This window comes from Macadamia integrifolia, chromosome 2, assembly GCF_013358625.1.
Source record: "Macadamia integrifolia cultivar HAES 741 chromosome 2, SCU_Mint_v3, whole genome shotgun sequence".
Taxonomy (NCBI): Eukaryota; Viridiplantae; Streptophyta; class Magnoliopsida; order Proteales; family Proteaceae; genus Macadamia; species Macadamia integrifolia.
This window is the reverse complement of record NC_056558.1, coordinates 5,750,811-5,768,886: the sequence shown is the minus strand read 5'-3', so window position 1 is coordinate 5,768,886 and position 18,076 is coordinate 5,750,811. Positions and strand designations below refer to the sequence as shown.

At 37.1% G+C, this 18,076-nt stretch overlaps 1 protein-coding gene and 1 long non-coding RNA gene across 2 annotated transcripts; both read right to left on the bottom strand.

The window, feature by feature from the left end:
• Window positions 1-1,418: 1,418 nt before the first annotated feature.
• LOC122071886 lies at window positions 1,419-3,047 on the bottom strand. Its single transcript, XM_042636347.1, has one exon. The coding sequence runs from the start codon at window positions 2,976-2,978 to the stop codon at window positions 1,725-1,727; it is 1,254 nt and encodes a 417-aa protein (XP_042492281.1). The 5' UTR covers window positions 2,979-3,047; the 3' UTR covers window positions 1,419-1,724.
• A 6,013-nt stretch (window positions 3,048-9,060) lies between these two features.
• LOC122092969 lies at window positions 9,061-18,054 on the bottom strand. The gene is made up of 2 exons (XR_006144357.1): window positions 15,446-18,054; window positions 9,061-9,507 (listed from the first exon to the last, which is right to left on the bottom strand). It is a non-coding gene; the product is annotated as an uncharacterized LOC122092969 (long non-coding RNA).
• Between the last annotated feature and the right edge of the window lie 22 nt (window positions 18,055-18,076).

Genomic DNA, 18,076 nt, shown 5'->3' with positions numbered 1-18,076 from the left:
CACAAGTAAATCCTACTATGGCAAGCCTAATGAATTCCATGAATTCTGAACAATTGTTTGATTCTAATCCAGGAAAACAAAATTTGATTAGGTTTTAACTTCATAGAAAATTAGCTATTTGGTCTATTAGATGTAATAAACATTATATTGATCCTCCTCAATGCGGCAGAGTTCCAACTTGCTCATAATCCTCCAGCTGAGAAATGTCAAGCTATTCAACCATCACAAAAGAATATAAAATTCATTGTCTACATAAACATGTAGCCTCAGCAACTAATTATGTCCTATCCTTGCATCTGAATAGTTCAATAATGTGCACTAAAATTTATGAGATACAGTTGACACTAAATTCAAATCTCCTAGAAAGGATCCAGTTTATAATTTGTTGATAGATCCTGATTTTATTTTTGTTCATTACTACTCTGAGTAAAGTTGAAATTTGAAAAGTTCTCCAGAACTTGATGAAGAGAGAAATTTGGTGCAAGGCCTGGAAAAAATTAGGTGCCATTTGAGTGATTCAAAATTAAACATAATCCATGACTCTTGACACTTTGACAATATTTGAAACATCTGAACCATTAGCAAGTAGTCACCTTGGACAAAGACAGATATGGATAGGAAGCCACATCATATCAAGAATAACCCACACATCATACAAATATCTTAGATTGAAATCCTAAATCTCCAGCCTATTAAGACCAATTGCAAGAGAGCCCATAATATTCTTTGCTCTGACATTGGGACATTGAAAACCTTTTGATCAAGTATCCTGGCAGTTCCTTTCCCTCAAGATACCCTAACCAATTACAACAAGGATAGCATCCCATGCCATCACCGCAACCTGACAAGGAGAACGACTAGTGTATGATCAACTACTCCATAGACCCTGCCATCAGGCAATCCACCTCGGATAATGAGAGTTACAGAAACAATAAATGACCAGCTGAATAGCCAATTCATTTACCAGATCACACATTTACAAGATATAGATACCTGAATATGATTCACCCCCAGATTATCAGAGGTGGCCAATTTATACATATGATTGCAAGCCACATGAAGAAGCCAACCTTTGAAGGAATCAAATGGTTCCCCGCTACCATATCAAGAAACACAAGAATTGAAATAGAAGTAAACACAATGCTTCTACCTTCGAGGAGTTGAGAATACGACCAACCCTTGTATCATTAAGAGAGAATAATTTACTGTTGATCATTTCAGGACCAAAAGGATATAAAATCCGCTGGATTTTTCTTTTCCTCTTCCTCTTCCTCACAGCAAATTATATTCAACAAGTTAAGTGGGAAAGTCATGGAGAAACCCAACACCACATAGGCAATAAGTAATGAACAACAAATCATCATAAAACAATGAAGGGGAACTTATATAAGAGCAAGTGCACACAACACATGATAATATGATCAAACTCATTATGCATAAGACGCAATCATAACCCACACAACTTTAAGAAAGAAATACCAGAAGACACCAACTACTAACATCAATCAAAACTTGAAAAACAGACCTTTAACAATGACTATATCTATAACCTAACCAAAGGTTAGGAAAAAAAAAATCCCATTTCATTACAAGAGAGAAATCTTACAATAGTTGACACATGTTGATCGTCTCAGTGATTCTAAGGAGATGCCGCAGATAGACTATACAGGACAGGAAGGGTCAAACCAGCACCGGTAATTGCCAAGGGACTGTCTACTGACCATTCATTTTGAAACCAAAAGGATCTCCGGTTTCTTTGCTTTGCTTGGTGTGTTTGCATTCGAAGCAGAGTTGGCAGCAGCTGCTTCCTTGGCAGCAAAGCGCGTCCTATTGTCAAGCTGAATGAGGCTCCGTGTGGCCAAGATTCCCTGCGGGACCAGATCATGTGATGCCCTAGCATACAAACACCTCACCGCAACCGAGGCTGCGTCCCTAACATCTTGCAAATTCAGAGGCGCCAAGAGGCAATGCCCAAGAATTCTCAAAACCGGCTGCAAAAGCTCCCAAGGTAGCGGAATTCTTGACCCTCTGAAAACCCCAATTTCATTACAATCTTCTCCAATCGCCAATCTGTTCATCCCTTGGACATTAACCCGAATCTCGTCATTTTCCTCCTCGTACTCCTCGTCTGCAATCCTAACCTCCACAAAATTCTCATTCGCATCGCCGCCATCGCCTTCGGAATTGCCGTCAAGTTCGGTCTTGCAAGAACAATTCTGCCCGGCCCACCCAGCGACGAAATGACATAAATCGACTTTGGACCAGCTAGGCATCTGAGGAATTTGCTTGAAATAGCATTCAAGCGCGATAGCAACGATAGAAGCACGTTTCGTCGACTTAACGGCCATTTGCGGCTCGAGCGGTGGACAGAGAACCCCAACGGACGGCTGAGGTTGGACGGCAACCCGATGAACAGGCTGGTTGCGTGGTGCGTGGTACAGAGATGGCTGCGAAAGATCCGGAATTGTGATCAAGATAGGTTTTCCGCCGCGAGCTTTTGTTTCAGAAGCGTAAAGAGCCAAGAGAACAGCTTCGAAGCCAGCAAAGGAACGGGTTGAGTTGTCGGCAGAAGTAGAGACAACGCGAGAAAGGTAGATGCCGGCAACGAGAGGAATGAAGGACAGGACGACGAGGCGAAGGTCGGGATCGGAGGACTGGAAAGTCTCGTAGAGCCATTGACAGAGAGGATCGTCACCGGAACCGGACAAGGGATCGGAGAGAGAGGAGGAGATCGCCATGTAGGCTTCAAGGGATTCGAGGAGGGATCGAGCAGGGCGATCTGAGTCGGCAAGGGAGGAGAGGGATGTAGAGGAAGGGAGGATGGAAGAGAGGGCTTCAATGCGTGATCGGGCCTTGGAGATGGCTTCCCACCATGACTGCATCGGATTAGGGTTTCCATTCTGGTTAGGGTTTGAGTTCTGGTGGTCCGATGAGGAAGGAGACGGGGAACCGGCGGTCCGGCTCAGCTGAATCTCCATCGCTGCTGCAGTATGAGACCTTACAGTAGATGAGTTGACTGACTCTCTCTCTATCTACTCGGGAGAGGAAATAAAAGCAGAAAAATCAGATTCCAACTGTCAGATCAGTGCCTTCGAGGGTTCTTAACTTTCAGATTAGAATCTGACGGACATCCTGTGTATTTACAGAAATAACCTTTCCCTTGTCTTCTATGACTCATGACATTCTCTCTCTCCTGCTCCGCTGCAATCGTGTACTGCACTCCCATTTTAAGTTTGGTTTCTCAAGGGGGATTCGAGAGCCAGGATGTAGTGCACGATTTTTACCAGCTTCTAAACCGATATTGTATCCGTTACGTATCAGTTGATATTAGTTTTATTAGACGATTTTGCCCTCAGAGATATTGATATTGTATTTTGACTATTTTACCTTTTATCCATAATGGGGAGTGGGAGCCACCAATCTGGAATGTCAACACTGGTTTGTAGAGAGGCTGTCTTTGGAACGAAATCCATGACTTTAGGCCGCGATGAAGCAATGGAACAATGGAATAATTTTAATGTTACAGTCAATCCAAAAACCCAAACGAAATATTCAAGTTTCGACATTCGTGAAATATGACTTACAAGATTCAGGTTCTTTTACCATGTCAGAGATTGGAGTAGACCTTGATTAATGTCAGAATGAAAACCACGTGGTTAATTCATCACATTCATAGATTAGGGATGTAAATGAATGATCAAAATTTGAATTTGAATTCAAATCTGCATCCATTAGGGTATTCATATCCAGTCAAAGAGTATTCGGATTTAAATTCGAATAATCTGAAAAACAATTATTCAATTCGATTAAATAATCAATTAATGGTTTTGAGGGTTGTTGAGGTTTAGACCGATTATAGAGAATGAAGAAAAGAATTAAGACAACTTAGAAAGATGAATTAAGAGCAAATTTTATTCATTCAAGGAAGAAATGTCCAGATTACACAAGTCAGAGAATAGCCAAAAATTCAAATTCAATTTACATCCATCTATCTATGAGTACCCATCTCCGATCAAAATAATATCGAGATCTGATGTGTTTACATCTCTACATGTAATATCGTCTAAGGATTTAGAGAATGAGATGAAGGGGTTGGGGAGTTAGAGAAAGTCAAGAGAGAGAGAGAGAGATTCTTAAAGCTTCTTAAACAACTAATTAAATCTCCTCAAACTAGGGTTCTCTTTGCAGTTCTGTCATTCGATCTTTGAAACACATTCTACCCAAAAAACAAATATCTTTTGAAGCTGTAAAAAATCAATCACCATACATTCGATTCGCTGTAAATCTGAGCTCCCTTCTTTTCTGGTTTTGATTGCTCTTATAAATTCACAAGTAGGAGGGACAAGCAGGTGATGACACTCAAAAAACCAAAAACAAAAAATACTAATAAGATGGGAAAAAAAAAAGTGCAAGATAATAAGGATAGGAGAGAACCGAATTACTTAAATATATGGATCTCTTGAGGGTTCACCCAAACCATTGGAACCATTGGACTCACATAACACTTGAAGACCTCAAACTCATAATGGATTCGCGTGTATCCATCAATTCCAAAAATACAAATAGTTCTATCTCTTCAAATCACAATATACATACATAAGGGGAAAGAAAATGAGTCGCTAGAATATAGTTTTTTTTTTGTTAATGATAGATATCCAGACCTTCAATCTGACTAGTCCCATTGATCCCACAAATTAGAATATAGTCGTTGAAATATAAATATTGGAAAAGAATGCTCTCTCTCTCTCTCTCTCTCTCTCTCTCTCTCTCTCTCTCTCTCTCTTTTCCCCTACCTTTCCCTCCTGACTTTCTCTAGCTCCCCAACTTCTTGATCTCCTTCTCTAAATCCTTTGACGATGTCACATGTAGAGATGTAAATACATCGGATCTCGATATTATTCTGAGCGGATACAGGTACCCATAAACAGATATAGATGCATAGAAAGATATGGATCAGAATCAATTGATGCTGATTCGACCATGATTGTCATTACTAAAATCCTATTTCCACCATCAAGGTCTGATATTTAGGAGGTTAGGCCTGCTCTAGTCCTAGCCCAAGTGGCCAACAAAGGCATGGAACATGTTGGATTGTACGTGTCTCAGCTACAAAAAGTGGGAAAAACAAATTAATAAATGGGGGAGAGTTTTTTGTCTAGCACAGCCATGCACCTACACGGGAGCCAATAAAAGTGCACATGGAAGCATCAACATAAGATGAATATGTGCCTTTCATTGGGAGTGAGGTAGTCATTTTGCCCCATCTAAATCTGGACGCAAGGGCCACACTCCCTGACATTTTTTTTTTCTTCTCTTAATAAATTTATTAGAAGGATTGCAGACTCATAAGTGCTCAATTGAGTAATGCTTGCTAGGAACTATGAAAGACCTCACATGTATGTTATCAACTATCGAAAAGAACCCCCTCCCCAAAATGCATTGCAACTTATGGACAAAAGTTCACTATACATTTCCCGTCATTGTACACATTCAGAAGGGATAAGAGTTTCAATAAGGAGAAATGGGGAAATATGTGTGACGACGTAGACGTGTACACCACAGTCGTGTGCCTACCTTTTTCCCATTTTCTTATGATAGAAACATTTGAAAATGTATTTTAAGCATGTATCATATTTGTATTAATTATGGATAAACATTCAATACTCAATATAGTAACTTGATAATCATTTTAATAATTTAAATCCATCTCCTAAGCAAATATGTTCTTCAAGGGTTTTGCTAGCTTTTAGATAGAAACTTTCATGAGTTTAAAATAAATATATGTATGTATATATTAAAAAAAAAAAAAAAAAAGGATAGCAACTTTCATGCCACCTAAATAACTTGTTCAAATGTTGCACACGTGAGTATACACTTGTAAAAATAGAATATAATAATATATCTTATATTTGATTCATCATTAGTGTATTTTTTTTGTTGCCTACAAAATAAATTTGCAAATGCAAACATGATCTAGTTAAGCTAATTTTTTGTCCAATCGATTTCTTAAATTGAACTTAAAAACTCATGTCAATTTGGATCTAAAAATATCAATATATTAAACAAGGAAAAAGATCAGCACAATGTTGGATTTTTTAGCACACGTAGACATTCTTTTTCTCTCCTATTGATTATTTGCAATGTGATATTCCATTTGTCAGAATTGTACTGCATTGGAGGAACCCACTCCCTATTTTATATTATATGGAGCAATAAGGATACTCTATACAAAATAGTTAAGGGTGTGTTTGGTAGTCATCACAAAAAATGTTTTTAATGTTTTTTCTGTTTATGAGAATAAAAGAATGGAATAAAACGTTTGGTGTCAACTTGGTGTTTTTCGAACTTTTTTATAATGAAAATAGAGAAAAACGCTAGAAACCAAAATGATGGAACAAAATGCTAGAAATACAAAATGATGGAATAATGAAACCTTGTTCCGTCATTTTGATTTCGTTCTAAATAAGGGAAAAAAAAAAAAAAAAAAAAAACAACTACAATAATCGTTCTTGAAACAGATTCACCAAACACCATTTTTTTTAATAGTATTTTGGCGCAGAAACTAAAAATTATGTTTTTGACATAAAACGTCATTTCTAAGAAATTGAATGACTACCAACAGTGGCCTAAGGTTATTTTACTTGATTTAACTGATCAAAACATGTTAAATTTGGTAACAAATCATATAATCTATAGACCTGATGTATCAGTCATTTCCCTTATATCTTCAACTGCGAAACCATTCTTTTTACATTGTCTTTTCAACCATTTTCTTTATGTCCTATTAATCACATAAAACACCTTTCCAAGAAAAACCCTTACCAGCCTTATATACCATCTAGTTGAGAGCATGCCGTGCATATGCACCATAACTGGGCTCCACAAAAACTGCTAGATGGCATAAGGAGAGATGGGGGAAAATGTGTGACGATGTAGACGTGTACACCACAGTCGTGTGTCTACCTTTTTTCCATTTTTTTTTATTATAGAAACATTTGACAATGTATTTTAAGCATGTATCATATTTGTATCAATTATGGATAAACATTCAATACTCAATATAGTAACTTGATAATCATTTTAATAATTTAAATCCATCCCCTAAGCAAATATGTTCTTCAAGGGTTTTGCTAGCTTTTAGATAGAAACTTTCATGAGTTTAAAATAAATATATGTATATATATATATATATATTAAAAAAAAAAAGGATAGCAACTTTCATGCCACCTAAATAACTTGTAAAAATAGAATGTAATAATATATATTATATTTGATTCATCATTAGTGTATTTTTTTGTTGCCTACAAAATAATTTTGCAAATGCAAACATGATCTAGTTAAGCTAATTTTTTGTCCAAGCGATTTCTTAAATTGAACTTAAAAACTCAAGTCAATTTGGACCTAAAAACATCAATATATTAAACAGGGAAAAAGATCAGCGCAATGTTGGATTTTTTAGCACACGTAGACATTTTTTCTCTCTCCTATTGATTATTTGCAATGTGATCTTCCATTTGTCAGAATTGTACTATGGCATTGGAGGAACCCATTCCCTACTTTATATTATATGGAGTAATCAGGATACTCTATACAAAATAGTTAAGGGTGCGTTTAGTAGTCATCAGAAATTTTTTTTTAATGTTTTTTTTTTTTTATGAAAATAAAAAAATGGAATAAAAGGTTTGGTGTTAACTTGGTGTTTTTCGATCTTTTTTAGAATGAAAAGAGAGAAAAACGTTAGAAACCAAAATGATGGAACAAAATGCTAGAAACACAAAATGATGGAATAATGAAACCTTGTTCCGTCATTTTGATTTCGTTCTAAATGTGAAAAAAAAAAAAAAAAAATTATAACCATTCTTAAAACAGATTCACCAAACACCATTTTTTTTAACAATATTTTGGTACAGAAACTAAAAATTATGTTTTTGACATGAAACGTCATTTCTAAGAAATTGAATGACTACCAACAGTGGCCTAAGGTTATTTTACTTGATTTGACTGATCAAAACATGTTAAATTTGCTAACAAATCATATAATCTATAGACCTGATGTATCTTCATTTCCTTTATATCTTCAACTACGAAGCCATTCTTTTTACATTGTCTTTTCAACCATTTTTTTTTTGTCCTATTAACCACATAAAACACCTTTCCAAGAAAAACCCTTACCAGCCTTATATACAATCTAGTTGAGAGCATGCCCTACCTATGCACCATAATTGGGCTCCACACAAACTGCTAGATGGCAATTTAGAACAACCTTGTTACGCTACAACCACCCATTACATTGATTTTTGATGTGTAATTTCATATGAGTATTTGTTAATTTAATATACAATGTTATGAATTTATGGGTGAGGAATCGCTGGTCATCACGACCACAGTGAGTTTGCGCTTTGGAAGAATTTGAACACAAGGTGGCGAGTTTGATGGCATTTTGAACGGTCTATTGTGTTGCCGCTCACGAAAACCTAAGCCACAATGCCAACCAACAAACTCTTAATCTTAAATTTATAATTAGTGATATATAAGAGCTTCTATTTCTTTATTTTTTTTATCTACTCACATCTCACATGTTATGTTTTTTGAAGAACTTTTTATTACATGAGGCTCAATAAAAATTTGTGATTTAAGAGAGTTCACAATTTGTCCCCCGTGGTCCCCCAAAACATTTCATCATTTGAAGAGGGTTGGAATCCATGCCTTCTTGACATAGTGATGATTCAGGTTTGAGTTTCTAAAGCCGCATGCCACAATGCCCAGCTGCTCGCTACCCTTTATACCCCTAGAATGTTATACAAAAAACAGGGAAGGGGGGAAGTTCCCCCCCCCCCCCCCCCAAAACAGTTTGACCTTCTAGCTGACTTTTTTTTTTTTTTCACTAAAGGTTCTAGCTAACTAAAATCATATAAATTCATAATTTATGGCCACCTGATAAGTGGTTACTTATTAAGATTTGATTTTATTGAAAAGGGATGGGGTTTGGAAGAGCATCACCTCCATCTTGGATAAACAAGTATATCAGCACTTACTAGTTAGTAGATGGAGAGCAGATTCTGACACCAGGTCTAGAGTTTAGACCAAATTTATATGTCATTTGTAAATTGCCATCAGTGACAGTTTGTTTTTCTGTTTGTACAGGTGAATACATCCCATTTGTGTTGAAACTTCATCAATAGTATCTGTTTCCTATGACTCATTATTCCATTGAAGAGTTTGATTCAAAGGAGATGGGAATTGTAGAGGACTTGCCATATGTTCACAGGGTGGGAATGCCTACTAGACAAAATCTCTTCAACGGAATCAAAGCAACTTTCAAGGAAACTTTCTTTCCAGATGATCCTTTACGCCAATTCATAGGCCAAACTCGGTCAAAAAAGTTCATGTTAGTTCTCCAATCAATTTTTCCAATTTTTGAGTGGGGGAGAGACTACAATTTAACAAAGTTGAAAGGAGATATCATCGCCGGACTCACCATAGCTAGCCTTGCCGTACCTCAGGTACCTAAGAGACAGGAAAGAAATAATATTAAGATGAAGAACCAAGATTCATCTCAACATATACATGATTCTAACAATTGCTTTAACTTGTACAACAGGATATTGGCTATGCAAAGCTTGCAAATCTTGCTCCCCAATATGGGCTTTGTAGGTTTTTTGCATCATTGAGTAATTACTTGCTTTGGATTATTAACATTTAATGGTGTCATCGATTCTGTTTATTATTTCATTTAGCTCTTTCTTTTTCCCTGTTGTGATGATTTTTACAGACACTAGCTTTGTCCCACCATTGATTTATGCCTTCATGGGGAGTTCAAGAGATATAGCCATTGGACCAGTTGCTGTAGTCTCTCTCCTGATGGGCACCCTGCTCCGGAATGAGATTAATCCCATTACTGATGCGGCTGACTATACTCGACTGGCATTTACAGCCACTTTTTTTGCTGGAATTACTCAATTTGCACTTGGATTTTTTAGGTTTGTGATTTATTTATTTATTTATTTTTTACATAGAGACTTTATTTCTTGCTTCTAACTATTTGATTTTGTATGTTTACTTGATATTTTTACAATTGAAGATTTCATACAAGACTGATATGTATTTTATGGTCCTATCTCTAGATTGGGATTTGTGATTGACTTCCTATCCCATGCCACTATTGTTGGGTTTATGGCTGGAGCTGCCATTACAATTGGTCTTCAACAACTTAAAGGTTTTCTCGGCATACTAAACTTTACACCGAATAGCGACATTGTATCTGTTATGCAATCAGTGTTTAGCAATGCACCTCATGGGGTAGGCAACCTCACAGTCATTCCATTCTTCAATGGATGAGATGGATTTAGAGAACATAAGTCCAAGCTTTGACATCATACATATTAGACACAGTTCTACTACAAGTCACCAAACTCTATTTCATTTTGCAGTGGAGTTGGCCGAATATACTCATTGGAGCATCATTCTTGACTTTCCTTCTATGTGCCAAATACATTGTAAGTGCACCCATTCATTAATCTCTATTTGCCCATGATTTTGAAGTCTTGAAAGTCCTCTAACCCTAGCATGGAATGAGAAAAAACAGGGAAAGAAGAAGAAGAAGCTTTTTTGGGTGTCTGCAATTGCACCATTGACTTCTGTTATTGTATCCACTTTTTTTGTGTACATTACCCATGCACAGAAAAACGGTGTTCTAACTGTAAGTAATATCTTCTCCTGAATTTTCAATGCACAAGGCAATAGAAATTTCAGTAACTGATTAAGTCTAGTAATGCATGAAGGTGAACTACATACAAAAAGGCATCAATCGGCCATCCGTAAATGAAATTTATTTCTCTGGGAAGTACCTAGTGTCAGGTATTAAGGTTGGTGTCGTGGCTGGTGTGATAGCATTAACGGTAAGCCAATTATGATGCACATCTCTCAAATACGAAAGAAATTTAAATACTTGAATATTTCTTGCATCAGAATACAAATGCTTTGAATTTATCAGGAATCAGTAGCAATTGGAAGAACATTTGCAGCAGTCAAAGACTATCAACTTGATGGAAACAGAGAAATGGTGGCATTAGGAGTGATGAACATTGTTGGTTCAATGACTTCTTGTTATACAGCGACAGGTATTAAAAGAATTATTGCAATACAATTAATGTAAGGACAGGCAGCATCCACAACAGTAACAAAAGAAATTATATGAATAATGGATCATAAATTACTAGAAAGCATAATGGATCTACATATTGTGCAAATGCAAGGAGTTTAGACCAATATACATAGCAAAGGGGTCCAATCAGATGATTATATGACCTTTAACCATCATTAAATCACAGATCCTTAGGAGGTCAAGAAAGAACTAGGGATGAATGGTACGAACATATTATAAGGTCTAATATATCCATCAAGGTACACACACACACACACACACACACACACACACACACAAAAAAAAAAAAAAAAAAAAAAAAAAAATTCTGTGGATTAATGAGCTTTCTTCTCTTGCAGGTTCTTTCTCTCGCTCAGCTGTGAACTACACGGCAGGTTGCAAAACTGCTGTCTCCAACATTGTGATGGCGCTCATCGTTTTACTAGTTTTAGAACTGATTACACCTCTCTTTGAGTATACCCCAAATGCCATTCTTTCTGCTATCATTATTGCGGCTGTAATTGGCCTGATCGACATTCAGGCTGCAGTGCTCATATGGAAGACAGATAGGTTGGATTTCATTGCTTGCCTAGGAGCCTTTCTTGGTGTCGTTTTTTACTCTGTTGAGATTGGACTCTTGATTGCAGTAAGGAATTGGATTTATAACTCTTCAAATTTTGAGATCATCTGTCTAGTAACATCAACTAAGGCTTCTCCATTGTTTGTTGTGGTAGGTTTGCATATCCTTTGCTAAAATACTCCTACAAGTTACAAGGCCACGGACTGCAATACTTGGAAATATCCCCAGAACAACAGCCTATAGGAACATTCGACAATATCCGGAGGCAACCAAGGTTCCCGGTGTACTAATCGTGAGAGTTGATTCTGCAATATACTTTTCCAACTCCAATTATGTCAGGGAGAGGTAAGGTGCTTTTTGAAACAAAAGTAGTCCGTCAACTCTGTATCTTCATTCATCTTTTACATCTGATTTGTAACTTTATTCACTATGCCTATAGTTTTAAGGAAGATGGTGATACATCCAACAAATATTTTTCTTCTGACAATCTTAAAGACAAAAAGGATGGATGTTATGATTAAAAATATTTTGCTTCCTTCTCTAATTTTGAAGGGTGTGGTAGCCGGTGTTCTCCAAGATTGACACGACACATTAAAATCTCGCAAAAACAACACTCTCGATTAAAATATGGGAAAAAGAATGGTACCTGACCATGAAGCCCCTGCACCCAGACAGGGGAGCATGTGAAATTACAGCCTCCCTGTGAAATAAAAAAAAAAATCCATTTATATTGATGCCTTGCACGCACTCTCATTGGCCCCAGAGCTAGTGCAGTGGAGACGCAACCAGGCAGCAAAATTTTGCCCATTCCATATTTATGGGACAGGGAGATTGGAAGTCTAGATCTTTAAACTATCCCACAATTCCTGTTCGGAGTATTACCTTTACCTATAACAGAGGGGGTCACCTTTTAAAGGGCATCCATCCTTGTCTCTAGGTACCATAGTTCAAAGTCTCTTGATACAGTCCAGTTTCCCCAGATATTGACAAACACAATAAGATATAAGGAACAAAATCATCAAAACAGAGTTTTTTGCAGGATCTTGAGATGGTTAATAGATGAGGAAGAGCAACTGAAGGCAAAAGACTTACCAAGAATCCAATTCTTGATAATTGAGATGTCACGTAAGCAATCACAATTTCTTTTTTATTATTATTACTATTTTTTAATCAGATTTCTTGTTCGGTACATATTCTTTTGAAACTCATCTTCATGATTTTATGTATATACGTGTCACAGCGGTTACCGACATTGATACTAGTGGCATCCACGCCTTGGAAGAGTTGCACAGGAGTTCCAAGAAGAAAAATGTTCAAGTAAGCAGACAAATAGCTCTTTTGCATTCTATCCCAACACCAACCCCACCCCATCTACCCACCTCTCCCCCCCCAAAAAAAAAAAAAAAAGAACAGAAAAGTGAAAGAAGTTGTGGTCCCTTCCCTGTCACTACAAAGGAAACTATTTCATCTTTAGCATCACCTAATGAGGCAGAGCAATACCAAAGCCCCTCCCTTTCCAGTTCTACCTGTTCTAGGAAATGGATACAACAATTCTTTGTTCTGACCAACATGGGTTAGGTTATGAATATTAGAAGCAGGAGTGTTTTCTAAAAAATGCCCAATGAAATGGATTACTTTCCATGCTTTTCGTTGATATTGTAGAATATGTAAAAGGCTAATTTAAAAATTTTATAAACTATGCAAACTGTACCAAATCCCACAGCCCTCTCTCTCCCTCCCTCCCTCTTGCAACCCCTTCCCCTTCCCCCTCCTGCTCCCTCTCCCCATCCCCGCAACCCCGCCCCACCATGGTCACCTGCCCCATAACTACCCCTTGCAGCTACCCCCACCCCACCACCTGCTGCAACAACCTACCCCCTCAGCTGGTTGTGGAGCTCCTCTGAAGAATTCGATGAATGCATTTCAAAGATTTGAGCAACTACAGTCCCCTGCCACAACTTGTTTTCGTGGACGAACTTCTGGACTTCTCCAGAGACATTGAAGAGAGGCTCACTCCGGAACAGGAAGAAGAAAAGCCCTACTTTGTTTCTTCCCACGGAGAAAAGGCAGAATGGAACTGAGAAATGAACCAGAAATCAATTGCACAATTCGGTAGATCTAACTCTAGAACGATTGCTTCTGGCCTTGCACAGGACCGGAGAAAGGGAACAGCGGGGGTTCACTGATGCCATCACAATTTCGGTCCAGGCCGGTTCTCATTGAGTCATTTCCCTTCTGCGATTTCTTCGTGGGGCTCGAGGAGGATGGTGTAATAAGATGAGAAAAAGGAGTAACCGAACCCATCCTCCACTCTTAATGTATATAAATCAGAAGCTCCATTCTCACCGGGGTTACAAAACTATATGCCCATATCCTCTTCCATCTTTTCAGCCAATGTTAATTACACCATTTTGAGATGGTATGTCACTGACTTACAGCAACATGATTACAGCCTTTGAATCAATCATTCTATTGCTTTTAGTTCCGGTGGAAGATGGGGAGGAAAGAGTAGACATGGGTAGCAACACAACCTGTGCCCATCTGTGATTACAATACGACCTGAGAGCGACCCATTTAGAGTAGCATTTTTCTTCTTCCTTCCCTGGTGTGAGCCATTTGAAGAAAAGCTTAGTGGAGGGTGTGGGTTGGGGGTTGTGGACAGAGCAGGGTTTGTGGGGGGTGGCAGGGAATGGGGTGGGGAGGGGAGATTGAGAGCGGGAGAGGGAGAGGGAGGGAAGAGGTGGCTGGAGGCAGTGGTGGTGGTAGAGAGGGAGGCTGAGGCAGGTTGCAAGGGAGTTGTGTAGAGATTTGGTAAAGTATTATTACTTTGTGAAATCATTATATACAACCTCCACATATTGAATAACATCAGTGAAAAGTGGAGGTAAGAAAGTCATAGTGAAGTGAATTGTTTCACTAGGCATAGTGACACGAAAGAAAACCCATATATATATATATATATATTATAGAGAGAGAGAGAGAGAGAGAGAGAGAGAGAGAGAGAAGCATCATTCCCACAAAATATCCTCCCCTTAACCGGAGGCATGGTTCATCATCTCAATCGACCGAGATATCTTGGTTTCGACAGAAATCAAGACAAAAGCTTTAGTCAATACTGACTCGTACCAAGTTTCGACCATATTTTGCACATTTTGATAGTTTTGACTGAAAAATACCAAATTTCGACATGTTAAGTTCTGCCTAAAAAATACCAGATTTTGACTGTTTCAACCCATATCTTGGTTTCGGGCTTGGTCGAAAGTCGAAACCAGCCTCAAGGTTGAGAAGTCGATCCTTGCTGGTAGGAACTCCTACCCAGTTATGAAACCACTGTTAGTAAATTGACATCAATCCTGTATTTCTCAACATGCCAAATGGATTTCTAACAATACACAAAAATTCATGTATTTTATATCTTCACTGTACTTTCCATGATTCTTTAAAGGCAATATTCCAAATGATTGTCATGCTATTCATTTTTCCTTACGTTTGTTGAAACTTATTAATTTACATATATAATACATAAAAATATCTTTCTAAGAGATATATACTCCTTAAAGTATGTTATCATTTTATAAACATGTTGAATTTCATTATGTTATAACTATCAATAGACATAACAAGTAATACCTGATCATAATAAACAGACTATGCTCAAAACATAGAAGTCATCGATGATGGGAGTTTTTTAAAAGGATATGCTAACATATTTTTTTTAGTACCTTGTGCTTATCATGTATGGCAGAAGTACCTTATTAGTCCCATAATTGTCTTGCTTAGCTTGTCTTAGCGAATCCTGGGCCGCTGGTGATGGAAAAACTTCATGCATCCAAGTTTACAGACTTGATTGGCAATGAGAATATCTTCGTCAGAGTCACAGACGCTGTGGCAACATACGCTCCTAAGATGGAAGAAACCTGAGAAGATGGATGCATACCTATCTTCAATAGGTCACTGAAGCATTTTTGCATTTCGAGTTCTAGAAACAAAAGCTTTGCACATAAATAATGCTCAAGTAGAATTGAGGAAAGGATTGTTTACGTGTGACAAGATTGCAAATAAAATAAAATTGGTGACAACAGGGATAGTGGATGGGTGGTTCATGGTTGTAAAATGTTGATGCTTTTACATTGTGATTGATTAGTTTTCACTTTATTAATAAAGATGAAGGGATTGTCGATATGACACTCTATAGATGTATTTAGAACATGCAACCTTTTTTAAAGTGCCCTTTATCTTATAGCCAAAAGTTCTTTAACTCGGGGCAAAAAAGGTAATTCAAAATAACTAGTAAGTTGTAATTGTACTTTCCGTCACGTTAATTTCAATAGTTGTCATTGTCTTGCTCATGTCGTTTGTACACATGTGAAATGACAAGATTTTACCCTTGCTAAAAGGAGAACTGTGTTATAATAAAAGGGAAAAAAAAGTAAGATTAAAAACTATTTGGCACCTTAAGGGTTGTCAATAAGAAAATCCCAAAGATGAATATGAAAGACTTGCCTTTCAAATGGACCTTTCATCCCAGGCTTGAGATCCTTTAGACCGTCATCTCTATATCACTCTCCTTTCCACTTCTATCTCTGGGAACACTGTTCTAGAAGTGTTGATGTTATGACATTTGAAAGACAAGGAAAAAGGGGGAGGGGAGATTGGGGGAAAGAAGCAAAACTTCTATCTCTCTTGTCTGTGAACCAACTGGAAAACTCTTTAACAAGTTCAGTAGTGCATGTTAACCAGAAGATGGGTATTGGTCTGCTGTCAAATAAAGTACATTCTGCAATGAAGTGATAGGTCATTTCTTTTGAAGAAATGAGGAAGCAAGTCCAAGCATACACCTCCAAACCAGAAAAATCAGCCAGTAACCATGTATCAGGGAAAGAGAAAGTTGCAGTGAGAGGGCGGGGGACTGGATGGGGTATGGGATTGTCGGGTTGATTTCTATTCTGTTTTTGTTTTTTTATTTTTTGTTTTTTTTTTCTTTCAACATTCCGAGGTTTGAGCATTTCTGGAAACAGATAACACTGGGAGAGGACAAGAGGTAAAAGGATAATAAAATTTCATAATCAGATTTGGAATGATTTAGTTACAAATTCATGTTAAGAATGATTAAAAAAAATTGCTATTTTAATTTTGATTTAATTTCGCCTCCCTTCCCTCTATTTTCCTTGGGACCACAGAAAGTTTGAAGTTGCCTCAATTGGCAAGTTCTATTATTAGTCATTCATAGATTCAGGATCGACCCTCTGCACTATATGTGCTTCTCTCAAGGGCACAAGGTGCCCAATCAATTTTTGCCCCAAAAAATAAAAATCATCTTTTACCAAAATAACTCAGTTTTTTCCATTTATCAATATCATTAATTCTAGAGAGACTTTTAACCATTCAACAACCTCCATCTACAACTTATGCTTGAGTGTTTGAATGGAACTCTCCTTCGTTATAATTAACTTGCCATTTACTTATTACTGAATAAACAAACAACTACCAGGACAATTGTGCTTGTGCTAAGCACTTTACTACTAGTTTTTAGAACTTGAAACGAACTTAACTCTCATGTTCTATGGACTTGAGTTGTCACAACAACTTCAGGTTTCAACTGTTGAATCACTAAAATATAATAAAAATTACTACTGTCATTAAAAAATCATAAAAATATATAAGAATATGATTCACCTTGCAAAAAGGAAAATTAAAAGGGAAATATTATCAATACCTTTAAGGACTTCTTTTTCCCCATTTTTCTGAGGTCTATAATTGGGATCTCTTTGGTTTGATGGGCACTTAGTTTGGTTTTGGGAGAAAATTTGTAAACTAAGTTTTTTTTTTTTTTTCCTCTTAGAAAATTTGAGACCCATTAGTCAAAGTAAATCTATTAATGAACAATTAAATAATTCATTTTAATATCTGCTTATTAAGAAACTTAACTACAGAAAAGTAATAGTACCTCCTTTACATGTATCTCACCATGTAATGAAGATTTTGGAAGTTTATGGAAAATCTGATCTTATATAACACTTGATTGAATAAGATGGAAATGTTTCCGAAATTGAAACTCAGCGTTAATCCCTAATTTTGTCTCACCACCAAAATAATATCATCAACAAAGAGCATACACCACAGGCTTTTGTCTTCAATTTTCCTAGTTAACTCATCCATGATAAGCAAAAACAAATAAGGGCTAAAAATTGACCCTCGACGTAGCCCAATTGAAATTGGGAATTCACTAACCTACCATAGATTTCATGCTGGTCACCACACCCTCATACATATCTTTAATTATATCCACATATCTACTTGACACCCTTCCCTTCACTAGTACATGCCAATTTAACTCTCTTAGGACTCTGTCT

Bases quoted from the DNA above. Each gene is read 5' to 3' on its own strand.
- LOC122071886 (XM_042636347.1), bottom strand. From the start codon at position 2,978: ATGGAGATTCAGCTGAGCCGGACCGCCGGTTCCCCGTCTCCTTCCTCA.